Raw genomic sequence first — 17,645 nt, 5'->3', positions numbered from 1 at the left:
CCCCCTTTTTTTTTTGCTACAGGAAGTGATTTGCAGCGCTCACCGAGCCTTTGTTGAGAAGGGTCTCCTCTCGGAGTGAGTCATGCTTTTGCTGTGAGCAGCCCTAACAGCAGCTGGGCGCTCATCAGAGGAAACTATGACTTTTGCTAAGCAAGCGTGCTGTCCTCGGCAGCCGCGTCCAGGGCCAGGACTGAGCTGCTGCGGCGGCTGGGGGTGTTAGAGGTGGGAGACTGGCGCCCCCGCCTGCTCCCCCAACCCGGTCACCGTCCGGGCCGCTGAATCTGTCCCGAGGATCGCAGCTTGCCTGCTATGCGTGGCATCCTGCGCCCGCGCCCGCACCTGCAGCGCCCGGGCGGATGTGGCAAGCCCACGGAGGGGCATGCTTCCACGCACCAAGTACAACCGCTTCAGGAATGACTCCGTGACATCTGTCGATGACCTTCTGCACAACCTGTCGGTGAACAGCAGCGGCAAGGTCTCGGCAGCGCGCGCAGCCCCAGCGGCGGCCCCCTACCTGGCGTCCGGAGACTCGCTGCACAGGGCTCCTGACGATGGCTCGGGCAGCCTGGGTCACCTGCTCCACAAGGTGTCCCACCTAAAACTCTCCAGCTCGGGTCTCCGAGGCCTGTCTGCGGCCAGGGAGCGGGCGGGCGCGCGGCTCTCGGGCAGCTGCAGCGCGCCTAGCTTGGCCGCCCGGGACAGCAGAGCGCCCCCCGGCCCTCGCACCCCGGCCATGCGCGCCTCCAGGAAGGGCCGGCAGGGTGAGGAGCTGCCACCCCACATAGGCCCCACCAGCGACCAGGTGCTGGGGGCCGGAGTCACCTACGTTGTCAAGGTGGGTGCGGGCACGGGCCGCGGGGTTGGGAAGCTTGGGTGCAGGCTCGGCAGCTATGGGTGGGTTGCCTTGCAGGCCAGGAGGTGCGCTCCCCTTCGCAGCCACCTTGCCTGGCAGTGGGGACAGGGCACCACAAACACGACCTTTGCGAATCCGTTGGGAGAAGGTTTAAAAACGGTGACCTCACTCTGTCCTGGTTTCCTTTGGCCCCATTTCTTTGGCATGTCTTCACCGCCTCACTTTGCCATGTGTTTGGCCAGTGCCTCTCTGACGTGGGCCCCTTACCTGGCAACTGTGCATCAGGCCTACCTAGAACACAGTGAACACACTTGGAAGAAGTGGACAGCCCCTGTGATGCAAAATGCAGGTGGTACCACTACTTCTGCTGTGTTTGCCCCAGACAGCACGGTGGATGGTTTCGTTTCCCACAGAAAGAATTTCCAGCTCCTGGTGGACACAGGCCACATGTTATCTTGTTTTATGTAAGACAGATTGTACTTTCTTGGGAAGCAAGGCTTTCTTTTTTTTTCTCACATTTTAAAAATTATTGTTCAAGTACAGTTGTCCCCATCTTCCCCCCACCTATTCACCCTCACCCCAGCCATCCCCACTTCCCACCCTTGATCCTACCCCCCTTTGGTTTTGTACATTTCCTTTATACATGTTCCTGAAAAACCTTCTTTGGTGTCTGACTTTCATTCCATACCTAAAGGTTTTGGTTTACAGCAGCAGGAGGAGAATTTGGGACAGGCCCTCCACCCCCAGTCTCCCAGTTAAACAAATGAAGAGGGTTGAGCTGGTGGCATCTGGAGTCACAGTCTGGAAAGGAGATTTTTCTTCCAACACAAAGAATTATAAAATCATGCCCGACGTGGCCTATAAAATTCCTCCCTTATGCAAATATTTTGTGATATTTGAGTAACAAATACTGAGAACCACTAAGTGCCCTGCCCTACTCTTCTGTCCTGCCTTTAGGAACCGGGAGGCTATTACAGTGCAGGCAGGGCAGATCTCCTCCAGGCCAGGGGGATGGGTTAGAGATGCATTATTTCAGTCTGGTCACTCCAAGGCATGATTTTTATTTAAAAAGAAATGAGACACAAATCTACTGTTGATTGAGAAAACTGCAGGACACCTGGTCTGTACATAATAGCCATAGATCCAGTTTTAAAATACAGCAGATTGCATCCACAGGTAAAATGTTTTACCTTGGTAATTTTGAAACCAAAATAATGAAAGAAACAGTTTTTGTGGATTATCTTTAACTATCTAAAAAGTACAGACAAAAGAATGTGATCATCAGGGTTAAAAATGGGGCTCAAAGCCTGCTTTATGTCTTTTTAGTAATTTAATTTATTTTGTCTTATCATGAAACTTGATTAATATAGTTTACAAAAGGGATGTAGATTAGCATAAAATAGGCACATCTGGTTAAATTTGTTATAAAATGAAATGAATATCCTTCTTATATTTCTTCTTTAAAATATATAACCAAGAGCCAAAAACAAAACAAACAAACGAACAAAAAAAACAAAGCCAAACAAAAAACCCTGACAACTTTGAGGTTAAGGAGTGGTACCAGAATATATCACTTCTACTGTGTTAGTGTAATTGCTATCTCAAAAAAAAAAACCAACAAAACAGATTACATTTAAAATAGATAAATCGACCTTGGTGAAGCTTTCAATACCTGCAATGATGAACGAAGAGGATAGTTTCAAATGGAGGGAAAATTCTTAAACTTTTGCCTGTAAAGTTTTCATTTAAAAAAAAAATCATTCAACTTGGCTGAAGTGGTTTGCTGTTGCTTTATGAAGACTGAAGGCAGACATCCAGTTCTAAAGGTCAGTTGTGGCTGAGTAATGATGAACCACTAAAACAAATCTGCCCTGCTGGTCCGTTCTGTTGGTGTAAGGTTGTTACGTGCCAGCAGCAGCTACTTAAATAGTCGAAAAGCTGGGTCTGTATAGAGCCTTCTGGAGCTTAGGGTCACTTTGTTGTGACTCAAAGTATTGCAGTGACCTGGGGTGCGTAGCATGGCTAGATAGTGCCCTGTGCTGTTGCCTGGTCCCTCGGTGGTGAACAGTGGAGTCATGTGAACATAAGCTCAGGCTGTCCTGGAGAAGTTTGAAATTACACAGCAAAGACCAGATGCTAAAGGACAATTTCTCATGCACGTGTTTGATTTACATGATCATGTGGCCCTCTGTTGGTGTACATTTCTACATTGCCCATGTTGAGTTTCAAACCATGAACACATTTTCCTAAATAATCACAAAACTGAAAAAAAAGTCTTAATTTGGTCCTTTTGCTGATTTGTAAATAGTTTTTGGTAAGGGGCCATCTTTTAATATCACTGTACATCAGTTGTAAAATCTATATGCTTAGGGTTAGGGAAAGAACTTATTATTATTATTCTCTTTGATTTAAATTTATTTTTAAATTAAGGAAACCCCCAAATGGTTTTCAGTCTCCTGGAAAATGCATGTGTTATGTAAGTATAGATTCCACTCCTCATAGAAATACCTGCCTACAGACAGTATTAAGATGTTAAACAGATTTATTATTCAAAAACATTTCAACTCAATTCAATTACATGAAAATGGAAACTATAATATGGAAGTCTGGGGGGTTTTGATCTTTTAGCAACATCAAGCTATTTTAACAACAAGTTATAATTTAAATTAATGAGGAATATACAACTTAAAAATGGACGCAATTCCTTAGCAGCAGTAGAATTCAAAGCTCGTAACATGTTTGCTGTCTTTCATGCCATCACTTGAGTCTATGGCTGACAACAGTGTTGGATTATGCATGTGAAGAAGGTTGGACACACACAGCCTCCAGGTTTGCATTGATGTTTGAGGGCCTCATTGTAATACCTTTGTACCCCCTCGCCACACCTGACATTTGGCTTTTTCTTTTAGTGACATGGAAGGGAAAGGACAAGAAAATATGTTCTTGACAGACATAGAAGGAAAATCCAGCAACAAAGAACAGTGAATATTTTAATTACAATTCCATATTGGAACTATTTTAAATTTGGAACTGAAAGCCTGATAGAAATGCAAAGTATTGATCATGCTGCTGCCCACCTTCAAATTCTATTGCCTGAGAATCCAAGCTGGCTAGGACCCCAAGGGCCTGTGGGGGCTGTTCTGGCCTTTGGCAGGTTTCTTTCTTTTCTTTTTTCCTTTTTATTGAATTTATTGGGGTGACACTGGTTAACAAAATTATACAATTTTTTGTGTGTGTGATCTTTGGCAGGTTTCAAAGGCAATATTCAGGTGCATTTTCATCACCCTTCCCCCCAACCCACACACACCACACACGCCACATACAGACCACACAGACACATCCACTGGTCCACAGAGCAAACAGTTTAGGGAGGAGAGAGAGATGTGAACAGTTAGGGAGGGGGTAAGTTGTTAAAGGTGGCCACAGGCAGAGGCAAAAAGCTGTCTAAAGACTGGCATGACTTGAGGTTCAGCCTTGACACTGCCTGATGGAACAGTATGGGCTGCATGTGGGTAAACCATTAGTTCTGGGGATCCCCAAGAGAAGGGCTCCTCCTTACATCACATCACATCACATCACAGACTCAATACAAGATAAGAAGTGGCCACACTTAAGTCTGACCCGACTGCCTATGGCAGGAATCCAGAAGCCCAAGTGAAAACAGCGCCTTCTGGTGCTTACTGTGCACCGTCAACATGTGATGAGACCATCAGTTGTGCCTGTCAGAAAAACTGGTGATGGCACCTCAGATTCACGATCAAAGAACTGCTGAATTATTTCCTGGTGTGCTGGATTGTTTTTATTTTGGAACAAAGGCCTTGTTTTTATAGAAACCCTTTAAAATTTATTTATTTATTATTTTTTTCATTTGTGAATCTGATATTTAGGGTGGTATAAATTTTTCATTTATTTATAAATGTTGTATTGTTCTTTATAAATGGTCATTACAAACTGCACTTACTCTAAAATTTATTCTTAATTGGTATTTTTATAGGCACTTGCTTCAGTGTCTATAAAATGTCTTAAATCTTTTTCTTGGCATACATTCCTTTGGTAACTTCAAGCAGAGGTCACACTAAACAAAGGTCAACAACAAAGTTATTTCAAAGTTATTATGGTGGCAGTGATTACATTTTGTTTTAATTCTCTACTAAAAAATTATTCCTTGAGGTAGAACTTTGAGTTGATTTTTTTCTTAAAATTATTGAAAACTCTCATAATATGGATGGCTGACATGTAAATATTACCCAAATGATTTGAAAAACAGTGATTTGAAATAAGACATTATTTTGAGATTAATAGACAGAATTATTAATTTGATCTGGAAAGATCACACACACCACACATACACCATACCACATCACACTATATATACACATCACACATACCATGTACACAACATATACACATAGCACATACCCACACCACACATATGTACACACATACACACACCACACACAATACACAGCACGAAAACTCACTCCATACAAACATACACACATGTTCACATACCAATACACACTACACACCACATACATATGCACACCATAACACACTACACATACACACCGCACTCCTGACAACCCTATACTACCCCTCACACACCACACATACACACCACACACACAAGTAGACAATTTGTGATGATGGGACAGTGGCTATTTTTTTTCTTGTTAGAAAATACTAAATGCCATAGTACCAGAAATACCTGATTATATTATTTATTTATTTAATATTCATATTTAAGAGAAAATAATTCTGAAAGATAAACTACTGATGAAATGTTAATCCTATAAAGAATAACTTCTTGCTCTTCTCCCTCTATGTCTTTAAGCACATGTCATATATATATATATTTTTTAAAGTCAGGAAGGATGGTCTCATCTTTTCTTTTTTTTAAGATTTCATTTATTTATTTATTTTTTGAGAGAGGGGAAGAGAGGGAGAAAGAGAGGGAAAGAAACATTGGTTGCCTCTCGCACGCTCCCAACTAACCTGGCACCAGTAATGGAACTGGCAACCTTTTGATTCGCAGGCCAGAACTCAATCCACTGAGCCACACCAGCCAGGGCTAGCACATGTTATGTTTTTGAGGAAGTTATGATAGATATAATTTAAGCAAATCCCTGGTAATGGAAAACCTGGGTAGCAGGTTCCCAAAAGGAGAGAACCAGTGGCTGCTGTTCTTGTGAGTTTGAATGCCCCTGCATTCAACTCGGTACTCAGCAGTGCTGTGAGGAGGTGGGGCAACCTCTGTGATTTCTCCTTCAGAGATGACAACACTGGGCTCTAAGGAACACCTCTGATGGCAGCCCCAGGTGATGGGGGTGTGAGCCTCCCCTGCTGTCATTTTTTCATATCTCACAGGCCTTTGGCTTACATCAGCTTCTGCTCTTGTCCAGTGTGGCAGGCGGCTGCTTAGTGAGTCAGGTGTCTTTGGCCCTAGGATTCTGGGCTCAGCTTGGACTTGCTGCTGCTGCACAGCTCGTCCATCTGGCAAGTTTCACCACCCTTCAGCGGTGTCCAGAGTTTCAAGCCATGATTCCAGGCTTTTGCAGGAAACTCTAGGACACCTAGAAGCTGAAAGGAGAAGGGAGAGCTTAGGGGTACAGCAAAGCCTCACCTTGTCATTGGGTCCCTGATGCCCTTGGCAGTATTGGAATATGTGAAACCCACAGGCCAAGGCTTCTGAGAAAAATGTTCAGAGCTCATTGTTATCATACTGCCCATTTTAGATTTGGAGCCATCCTGGAGTGTCATCTAAATGTCTGTTTCTTAAAGTGAAAGGTCCTCAAAGGAGCCTTTTTTTACTTCTGTATATTGAATAGGTAGAAAAGGAAACAAAGATTTCATTCAATCTCTTATCTTATAAAATTCCATTCAATCTAATTGTTTGGCAGTCTAGATTACAGATGATGTGTTTAATACTATTGCTTTGCAAATACTAAACGTTGCTAATGCCACTTGCCCCAAAAGAGATTTTCTGTTAAAAAAAAAGTGAAAATCACAACACAGTTCTCATTCTGTTGAGAAAGAACTGGTCCTTAACCTGGTGTTCAGCAGAGACACCACATAACCCAGGCCCCTGATGTTTCCCCGCAAAGAGGGGGTAACAGATATTTTCACCTCTTGGGTTAAAGCAATGAAAGCATGACTTTTTAATGTGTGTGTGTGTGTGTGTGTGTGTGTGTGTGTAAGAGCTGGCCCCCCTCAGTGACAGATCACACCTCCTGGAGATGGACACAGTGCATGCACACTTTGGGACTGTGGGCCATGCCATGTTGAATCCTGAAGAGCTTTTACCTCCTAGAGCTTGACATGTACCCCCCAATTTCCTTTTCCTCTGGTCTCAATTTGGACCCCCTGAGCTTCCCCACAGAGAGCTGCTGCTCAGTCTATCACTCCCCACAACTTGCTCAGCTGGAGAGGAGCCTGCCCCAGGTGTCCTGGGGGTAGGGTGTGTTGGTGAACAGGCATTTGTCCCCAACACAAGATTATTGCTATAAGGTGGGAACGGTGAGAGGAACAGCCTCGGGATGCTGGAACCCACATCAGATGGGAACCACTTTCCCAACTCTAACCCTAGACACTGAATGTCTAACTTCCCTTGCTTTGCAGTCCTGCATTCTTGCAATGTCACTCACCTGGTTCTTTAGTAAACCTTCCCTTATAAAATGTAAACATTCGTTATGGAGATTTTAACACCCTCTTTTGCACCCCTACCTTCCCCAAATTGTGCAGGGCTTGGTGAGGCCTCCTGCCTCAGTGCTCAGACAGAACTCAAGTTTTTGATGAATAGGTTGCAGGTTTGGCTTCACAGTGGTTAAAAATATGGCAGAGCATGTGCAGTGTCATTTGTGCTCAAACACCCCTGCATTCATCTTGGTGGTCCCCAGCAGTGCTGTGAGGAGGCGGGGCAACATCTGTGATTTCTCCTTCAGAGATGATGAAACTGGGCTCCAGGAGACAACTCTGATAGGGATGGGAGCCTCCCCTGCTCAGTCTCCATGAAACCACCCTACCTCCTGGCATAGGTGGGGCCTCCTCTAACAACAAGATGATTCTTTTAGAAGTGGGTGTTCTCCCAAATCGTATTTTAACATTAGTCTATTAGTCCAGGTTCTCCAGATAAATAGAACCAAGAGAATGTACATCTATATAGAAAGAGATTTGTTGTAAGGGATTGGCTCCCATGATTATTGGAGGCTGATAAGCTCCAGGGTCTGCAGAGTGGGTCTGCAGGCTAGAGACCCAGGAAGAGCCAATATTGAGTCTGAAGGCAGGGAAAAGCCATTATCCCACCATCAGGCAGGAAGAATTTTCTTACTTGGGGGAAGGTTAGTGTTTTTGTTTTATTAAGGTCTTCAACTGATCGGGTGAGGTTCACCTACATTGGCGAGGGCAATCCGTTTTACTCAGTCTATTGATTTAGTTCATCCAAAACATTCTCATAGAGCCCTGGTTGATGTGGCTCAGTGGACTGAGTGCCAGCTTGTGAACCAAAGGGTCACTTGTTTGATTCCCAGTCGGAGCACATGCCTGGATTGAGGGCCAGGTCCTCAGTGCGGAGCATGTGAGAAGCAATCACACATTGATGCTTCTCTCTCCCTCTCTCTCTCCCTCCCTTCCCTTCTCTCTAAAAATAAATACATAAAATATTTAAAAAAATCCCCACCAAATCATGTTTGTCAAAAATCTGGGTACTTTGTGGCCCAGCCAAGTTGATACATAAAATGAACCATCACAGTATATACATACATTTTTGAAGTCTTATCTAGAGTGATCACTATTTGACTCCAAACACTTATGGAAACACAGAATCCCTGGAATAATGGAGATGAAAGTTAAGAAGTTAAGAAATAACTGGTTTTCTCTGGCTGGTGTGGCTCAGTGGATTGAGTGCCAGCCTGCAAACAAAAGGGTCACCAGTTTGATTCCCAGTCAGGGCACATGCCTGGGTTGTGGACCAGTTCCCCAGTGGGGGCATGCGAGAGGAAGACTGCATTTTCATACCTGTAGGTGCCAAATGGAGACACAGTTAAAAATTCCTCAAACATTTGTTTAGGGTTTACTTTGGGTAGACTTTAAACTAGGGGTCTAGGGTATGAGACAGATGAACTATGACCCTTGCTCACAAGGAGAGCTGAGAAACAGGTCTTTATGGGACTGGTAGCAAGGGCTTGTGGCTGCAGAGCACAGTTGCTGAGTGGAGACTCCTGTGCCTCTAGGTAGGTGTCAGACCTAACATTTTTACTGAGGTAGGAGTGAGGTCACTGGTGGGAAATTTAGCCATTGTATGTGTTTATGATACAAAATCTTAACCAGGGACAGAGGATCCAGGAGGGAAAACAGATATTTCTAGATTAGGGTGTGTCACCACTAAAAGGGAACAGCCATAAAACTTTTGTTCTAATTTGTAAATAATAATAATAATTTATAGGTGCAGTTTTCTCAGTTTAAGATTGCTCTCATGGATTTGTTTTGAAAAATGCTTCAAAGTGTGCCTCTGTTTGTCAACCTTGAGCAAATTAGAGAAAAAGAGCAAGTAAGTATTACCAGAAAATGGAAGTAACCAGAGCTGGGCCCCTTTCAGGAAGTCAGGCTTTGAGTGGAAGATCTGTGATCAGGTGGGCAAGTGGGTCTGGGCCCTGGGCAAGAGGAGGTGCTGTTGAACACTTGAGTTTGTCCTGAGCTTACATGCTTTTGTCCATGTCCATGTAACTGCTGGAAGCTGAGGCGCTGTCCAGGAATGTTGGTCCTCACATGTTACCGTCAACTTTGGTTTCCTCTTCTCCTTCCACTTACCTCACCCCTTCAGGACACGTCCAGACCACCCTTCTGGTTTGAAACACTGCTTTTTAAAGGATTGTTATTTGTGAGGCCGTTGTGGCTGCACAATCTAAAGAACTGAGCTGTGTGATTTTTCCACCGGAAGTAGCAACTCCTGGGATAGATAATAACCTTGTTGGCAGAGTATGTTATTAATTCACATGCAATGAGAAAATAAGACTAATCAAATGATAGCTTGGAGGGAGGGTTTTGACGTTCCAGTGCTGTCCATGGGCTCCTGTCCCGTTGTCCCTGCTCTCACCGCTGTCTACCAACTTGGTCAAGACCTGCAGGGCTGGGGTGTGCTGGCAAACAGTTAACACCTGGCTCTCTGGACAAAAACATCTTGATTTGTAGTTTTTGTCAGTTTTTATGGTATAAATAACTACTACTCATTGCTTCCTGGAGGGGAAAGATGTGCAGTAACTCAGCTTTGCAGAGTCTTAATAATGAAAGTGCAGACAATGGTAAAATGTCAAACAGTGGTTAGGAAGTATTGAGTTTGTCATAGAGTGATTAGGAAGTGTTGATTTTTGAGTATTTATTACCTTTTTAAAACACATAAGTTATTTTTATAGGTCTCCTTCTCCTTAGGAGACCTTCTCCTTAGGTCTCTTGCACTTTGAACAGCCTCCCTCCATGCACCCATTCTTCCCTCTCATACCCTATCTTCCTCACTCACTTCCTTTCCTTATTCATGCCAACAAACAGGAATTGGCTTCTTCTCCTGATCCATGAACAGTGTCTGGAAGAGTTTTCTCTGTGATTTCCCCAGTTATAATATCTAAAACCCCATTTCACTTCTTTTGCCACTCTGCCCCTCCCCTCAGTGCCTGGTGCTATTGGCCCTCAGTACTTCTCCCACACCTGGCACCTACCATGGAGTCTTTCCCTTTTGTTTTTGTGCTGCTTTGTTTTCCTCTCACTTCTGATTCTAGATTGTTTGTGAACAGTATTACCTCTGTATTCCTCTACTCATCAATTTATTTCTCTGTTAATATGCTCATCAATTATTTCAATTAGTGTTTATTGAGTTTATTGTATAGGCCTGTGCCAGGAGATGGGGACAAAGGTGAATTAAACAGGCATGCTTCCTGCTCTTTTGGTGTCAGTGGGGGAGACAGAGGAGAGAAAAAACGGGAACACATTGGTGGTGGGAAGCGGAAGTCAGGGATGGCTTCTCCAGTGAGATGCAGAAATGGAATCCCAAATGATGAGTGGAAATTATCTATGAAGATAGTTGGAATAAGTGTACAAATGTTTCAGTTCATGAGCTTGTGTGTTTGGGGCCCATTCTAGGAGGAGGAGATTGAAAATGAGAATATCCAGTGTGGCTGGAGTGTACTGAGTTAGGGGGAGGTTGATGGGGGTGAGGTCCTAAGAGGGAGACTAGTGCCAGGTGAATGGAGTGGGAAGCACTGGATAATTTCTGAAAGGTTCTTCTATTTTCTATGTGGAGAACAGATTGGAAAGGCAGGAATGAAAGTAAAGGCAATTGGGAGACAATTAGGAGAGGTGATGGTGGCTTGGACCAGTGTCATGAGCCAAAGGCCAGTGGCTGACATTGAACCTATATCTTTATGTCTTCCCATACAACATATCACTCACTGTTGGCCCCTTAAATGAAGCATGTCTCAAAGTGAATTCAAGACCTTCCCCATCTGCATTCTCTTCCTTAGTTTACGTCACTGTTCATCCACTTCTGAAATTAGAGACTGTAGAGCCGTACTTGAAAGTTTCTCCTTTTTCTAAACCCATTACATCTGTTCAATCACTAAACTCTCATTTTTAATCAACAGAGTTTCAAATCTTCCTTCTTCTCCTTTTGTTTTGCCCTGATTCATGCTTTCATCATTTCTTGCTGTAATTATTATAATAAACTAACTGGTATTCAGATGATTGCTTTGGGAGAGACTCTTCTTTTAAAATTTGATAGAAAATATATAGTTTTACTAAAATGTCTCAAACAAAGTTTTCCCTCAACTCCCCTCCCAGTATGTCTAATTTCCTTCCTCTCAGAGATAATCATCCTCAACTGTTTGCTATTTATGCTATCAGAGGCACACAGATACTTTTTCTTCCTTTCTTTTATCTTTTTTCCTTTCTGTTATACAAAGCAAAACATTGTACATACGGTATATTGCTCTGTGACTTGCTCTTTTCACTTAGTGTGGCTTGGAAGTCTTTCAAATTAGTACCTGTAATTCTGCTACATTGCTGTTGGCATTTGCTTAATATTCAAATTATGGATGTGCTAATAGTTACTCATACAGTTCCTTATTGTTAGACATGTAGATAGTTTCTAATTTCTCACAGTTAATAAAATAATGAACATTCTTTATACATTCTTCATTCTTAAATAATGAGCATGGATCTTTCCACTTGGGCAAATATTTTTGCCTTTTTTAATGGCTTTGGCGGTTACCTAGACTACAATGATAATTCTGTTGGTGAAGGTCACTTTCTCACTTCTGGCTGTAGAGTGAGGCTCTTTTAACTCAATCATTGAGGAGGACATTTAGTATGATGTAGACTTTGACAAATTAAAAATTTCCTACAACCCTAGTTTTCTAAATTAAAAAAAAATCTGGAATGGTTGATGAATTTTTCTAAGGTTTTTTCAGCATCTAGTGTGATGAATATATATTTTTTACCCTTTTTCTGTTAATGTGGTGAATCATTTGTCTTTGTAAAATATATGCCTCATCTTTCTAATTAAAACTCTCTGTTGCTTGCTTCGCTTTGTGATTTCAGTCTAAACTCCTCATTATAAGACACAGACTGTCATGGTTTTATCTTCATTCCTTGCCCCTCAGTCCCAACATTCCATTGCATGAAACAACTTGTTTCCCCACAAACCAGTTGCCCCTCTGGCTTCAGCTCAAATCTCCCCCTCTGAGCCCCTCTCTCTACCCCACCTTCACCCAGAATAAAAATCTGTCAGCTCTCAATACTAGGAGCTGTTCCCTTCTGTTTCTGTCATGAGGGCAGAGTTAGTGGTCACTCCTCAGGGTCTCCATGGCTCTTTGGATTTGCCTTTCTTTCATCACTTCAATTTCCATTAAGTGGGAACCTACAAGATGCCCACCACTGGGGCCCCTGAGAAACCAAGATGAATTCAGCAATCCCTCTTTTCAATAATTCTTTAGAGGGGATTACGTGTGGGTGATATAAGGCCAGGAACTGTGGCAAATGTGGTCAGCTATCCTTCACAAGACTTCCCTGGTGAAAGAGCCTGTGACAAACGGTTAAGATGAAAAGCTGGAGGGATAGAGGTGGCTGTGGGACACTGGGCAGGGTGTCTTTTGAGCCCATTTATGTAGTTTTGGTGACTAAGAACCTAGCTCCAAAGAGACCCATTTGAACTCTTTTGTGTAAGAGCTCCTTGATAATTGTTGTTTCTGTGACTGGCATGCATGACACATACCACTCAAAGTCTTTACAGGTTGTTCCATAGAGCATCATTAAAAGACCCATGAATTCTGTTTTTTCTGCCCTTCCTCTTTAAAACTAATTACAGGAGGATTTCAGTAAGAGAATCAATCAACTTCAATGAGAGCCACAAGTGAACATTATTAAGTTAAAATATTTTATAGCCAAACTTCACCAGGATATTTCCAAACAGAAAGCTAAACTCCTGAACACTTCCCTATGCCCCATCTCTAATTAAAGCACATGGACTTATGAAAAAGCATGGGGAAATGAATGTATCAGCAATTATTTTTTGAGGGCTCAATTATGTGCCTTGTCTTGTGGAAGGTTTTGTAGGTTGTGAAAGAGGTGCAGGGCAGTTTTCCAAAAGGAACTTGCAATCAAGTTGAGAAGGGAAAGTTGCTTCTCTTAAAAAGAAAATGAAAATTGTGTTCAATAAGGTGTTAATGACCCAGTGAGAGGTCCATGGTGAGCTAGAATTACCAGAAATGGCTTCACAGAGGGATGGGATGTTTTCTGGGTCCTGAAAACTGTCCATATATGAGTAGGTGGAGAGAGAATGTTCAAGGCAGAAGAATCAGAGTGAGAATGGCTTTGAAGGTGGGCCCTGCATTAGCCCAGGGGATGGGAAAGACATTGTGCCACAGACCAGCCACAGTCAGAGGAAAGTGCCATCAGTTGCCCTTGCTCAGTAACACAAACTCTAGCCTTTTAGAGTAGAAATGCTCCTATTTAATGGGGGAACCAGTCCAGTGTTGGACTTTGTTGTATTGTATTTGATAACCTGGCTCCATCTGGCTGACATTTGCAGGACAGATCTCCTTCAGTGACAGCCCATGAGGGAGCAGAGGTGTGTTTCTTTTGGTCTCCTCCCCTCTAAGCTAAGCACTTCTCACTGTCAACAGTCTTGCTCTCACTATCTCCTGAATTCTCCTATCTGTTTGCATCCTAGTTTGTAAATTGCAGTGAAGAGACTGCCCATGTAAGGAATGTGGTGGAATTAAAGTCCTTGCTTGGGTTGGTGTATATTCCATTTATAGAGTTTTGTCTCATCCTAAGAATAACTTGGGCCTTAGTTCGTATGCCTACACTACTGAGAGATAAATTCATCTTTGTCTAAAATACAGCTGCTCTTTTTTCCAAGAAAGGATGATAGGGCTTTCTTTATGGCTTGTTTGTTATGACCTACAAAGCAGCATTATTGATGATTTTTAGAACCACACTTCTTTTTATCAAAAGGCTCAGTGTAGACTTGCCTCCATCACCCATGCCCTCATGGCCTACTCTAGGCTACTCAACTACTGTGAGTTTCCAACCATCAGTCTCTGTCATCAAAACTCAGAATTTCAATTGAGAAGGCCAGTGGAATTATCACTGGGAATAATGCTACCTATCAAACACAGTGAAAGTCCCACAGTAGAATTGTGAAATGAGTTCTGGTAAAATCACACCATGCACCAATACACAGCCATTTAAAACAGTGAAGTAGAATCTTATTACAGTTGACTGGAATAGATTTTCATAAGGCATTGTTGATTGAGAAGAGCATGAAGCAACATGAAGAAGAATATGAACCCATTCTTATAACCGAAACAAGTACAGAAAGGCTTATATATAGCCACAATTATAGTTGGAGACATCAACAGTCCACTCTGGGCAACTGATAGGATATCATGCAGAAAATCAGTAAGGATATACAAAACTGAGAACATAATCAACCACTAGGATATAGCAGACATACTTAGAGTTCTCCATGAAACCACAGAAGAATTAACATTCTTAGCAAATGCCCATGGAACTTCACCAAGGTAGACCATATCTTGAGCCATAAAACAAATATAACCAAATTTAAAATACAATTGATTTTTTATGGCCAAGGTGGAGGCATAGGTAGATATACTTTGCCATCTTGCACAACCGAAAGGACAACAAATTTAAAACAAAAAACAACCAGAACTATCAGAAAATTGAACTGTATGGAATCCTGACAACTAAGGAGTTAAAGAAAGAAACAGTCATCCAGCCTACTAGGAGGGGTGGAGACAGGCAGCCGGGGTGGAAGGGATGTGCGGCAAGGTGGCAGCTGCAGGACTGGGTGGGCGAGGTGGCAGCAGGTGGACTGGGTAGTCCCACATTTGCATGTGGATAAACTGAGAAGAACAACTGGGGAATGAGACAGCGAAACACTAGGTTTCACCGTGGGAAAAGAAAGACTCAAAACCTCTGGTGGTAAAAACCTGTGGGTGTTGCGGCAGTGGGAGAAACTCCCAGCCTCACATGAGAGTTCACTGGAAAGACCCACAGGGTGCTAGAATGTACACAAAACCACCCACCTGTGAATCAGCACCAGAAGGGTCCAATTTGCTTGTGGGTAGTGGGGGAAGTGTCTGAAAGCTGGCTGAGGGCAGCGCAAGTGGCAATGTTCCCTCTCTGACCCTTCCTCTACCACAATATAGCACCACAATATATGGCACCACAACCACCTGGGTTGTCCCACCCTGGTGAATACCTAAAGCTCTGCTCCTTACAATGTAACATCTGTACTGAGACACAGAAACATGGCCCAAATGAAAGAACAGATCAAAGTTCCAGAAATAGAACTAAGCGATGAAGAGATAGCCAACCTATCAGATGCAGAGTTCAAACCACTGGTAATCAGGATACTCACAGTAATGCTTGAGTATGGTCACAAAATGGATGAAAAAGTGAAGGCTATGTAAGGAAATAAAGAAAAATATACAGGGAATCAACAGTGAAGGGAAGGAAACCGGGATTCAAATCAATTATGTGCAGCAGAAGGCAGACATAAACATTCAGCCAGAACAGAATGAAGAAACTAGAATTCAAAAATATGAGGAGAGACTTAGGAAACACCAGGACAACTTTAAATGTTCCAACATCCGAATCATAGGGGTGCCAGAAGGAAAATAGGAAGAGCAAGAAATTAAAAACTTATTTGAGAACATAATTAAGGAGAACTTCCCCAGTCTGGCAAAGGAAATAGACTTCCAGGAAGTCCAGGAAGCTCAGAGAGTCCCAAACGAGTTGGACCCAAGGAAGCACATACCAAGGCCCATCATAATTATATTAGTCAAGATTAAAGATAAGGAGACAATCTTAAAAGCAGCAAGAGAAAAGGAGACAGTTACCTACAAAAGAGTTTCCACAAGAATATCAGCTGATTTCTCAAAAGAAACCTTGCAGGCAAGAAGGGGCTGAAAGTATTCGAAGTCATGAAAGTCAAGGACCTACATCCAATATTAGTCTATCCAGTAAAGCTCTCATTTAGAATGGAAGGGCAGATAAAGTGCTTCCCAGATAAGGTAAATTTAAAGGAGTTCATCATCACCAAGCCCTTATTATATGAGATGTTAAAGGGACTTACCTAAGAAAAAGAAGATGATCAAAAATATGGACAGTAAAATGACAACAAACACACAACTATCAACAACTGAACCTAAAAAAACAAAACAAAACAGAAACTAAGTAAACAATTAGAACGGGCACAGAATCACAGAAATGGAGATCACATGGAGGGTTATCAGGAGGGAAGGGACGAGGTTGGGGGAGGAAGGGGGAAAAGGTATAGGGAATAATAAGCATAAATGATAGGTACAAAATAGAAAGGGGGAAGTTAATAATAGTATAGGAAACGTAGAAGCCAAAGAACTTACATGTATGACCCATGCACATGAACTAATGGGGTGGGAATGCTGGTGGGAGGGTGGGTGCAGGGAGGAGGGCAATAAAAGGGAGAAAAAATGGGATAACTTTAATAGTATAATTAATAGAATATACTTTAAAAATTATAAAAATATACAGTTGATTTTTGAACAACAGAGGTTTGAATTGCATGGATTCATTTATATGTGGATTTTTTCAATAAATACTGTAAACGTATTCTTTCTTCCTTCCTTATGATTTTCTTAATAATATTTTCTCTAGCTTACTTTGTTGTAAGAATAGAGTATGTAATAGATATAACATACAAAATACATGTAATTGACTGCTTATGTAATTGGTAAGGCTTTCTGGTCAATTGTAGGCTATTAATCTTTTCTTTAGCCAAAAGTTATATGCAGATTTTCAGATGCCTGGAGGGTTGGTGTCCCTAATCCCTGTGTTGTTTGAGGATCAGCTGTAGCTAAAATTATACACAGTGTGTTCTTGGGCCACAATGTATTCAAATTAGAAATCAATAAAGAAATACAACAGGTAAATCTCCAAGCACTTGGAAATGAAGCAACATGCCTATAAATATTCCATGGGATAGAGGAGACATTTTTTAAAAAATTTACGTAAAGTTTAGTTAAATTATGTAATTATGAAATTGAGTACAATGGAATAGACAGATTTAAGAACAATTAGAACTGATTCTTTAAAAAAAATTTTTATTGTTATTCAATTACAGTTGTCTGCATTTTCTCTCCATCCCTCCACCCCACCCCAGCTGAACCCACCTCCCTCCCCCACCTCCACTGTCCCCCTTGATTTTGTCCATATGTCCTTTATAGTAGTTCCTGTAAACCCC

The 17,645-nt window shown here is 42.3% G+C and overlaps 1 protein-coding gene across 2 annotated transcripts in view; it reads left to right on the top strand.

Moving 5' to 3' along the window:
- Positions 1-234: 234 nt before the first annotated feature.
- Positions 235-17,645, top strand: part of SHC3 (SHC adaptor protein 3) — a 227,318-nt gene continuing 209,907 nt past the window's right edge. The window contains exon 1 of one of the 2 annotated variants that reach the window (XM_024563359.3): positions 235-457. In XM_024563359.3, the coding sequence (XP_024419127.1) occupies positions 380-457 (78 nt within the window). In that variant the 5' untranslated portion in view covers positions 235-379. Of the gene's footprint in view, positions 836-17,645 lie in introns of both variants that reach the window. The other variant, XM_024563358.3, reaches the window with a different exon arrangement.

Source organism: Desmodus rotundus, chromosome 1, assembly GCF_022682495.2.
Source record: "Desmodus rotundus isolate HL8 chromosome 1, HLdesRot8A.1, whole genome shotgun sequence".
Lineage (NCBI taxonomy): Eukaryota > Metazoa > Chordata > Mammalia > Chiroptera > Phyllostomidae > Desmodus > Desmodus rotundus.
Note: the sequence above shows the minus strand (reverse complement) of the source record. Positions and strands in the feature narration are given on the sequence as shown.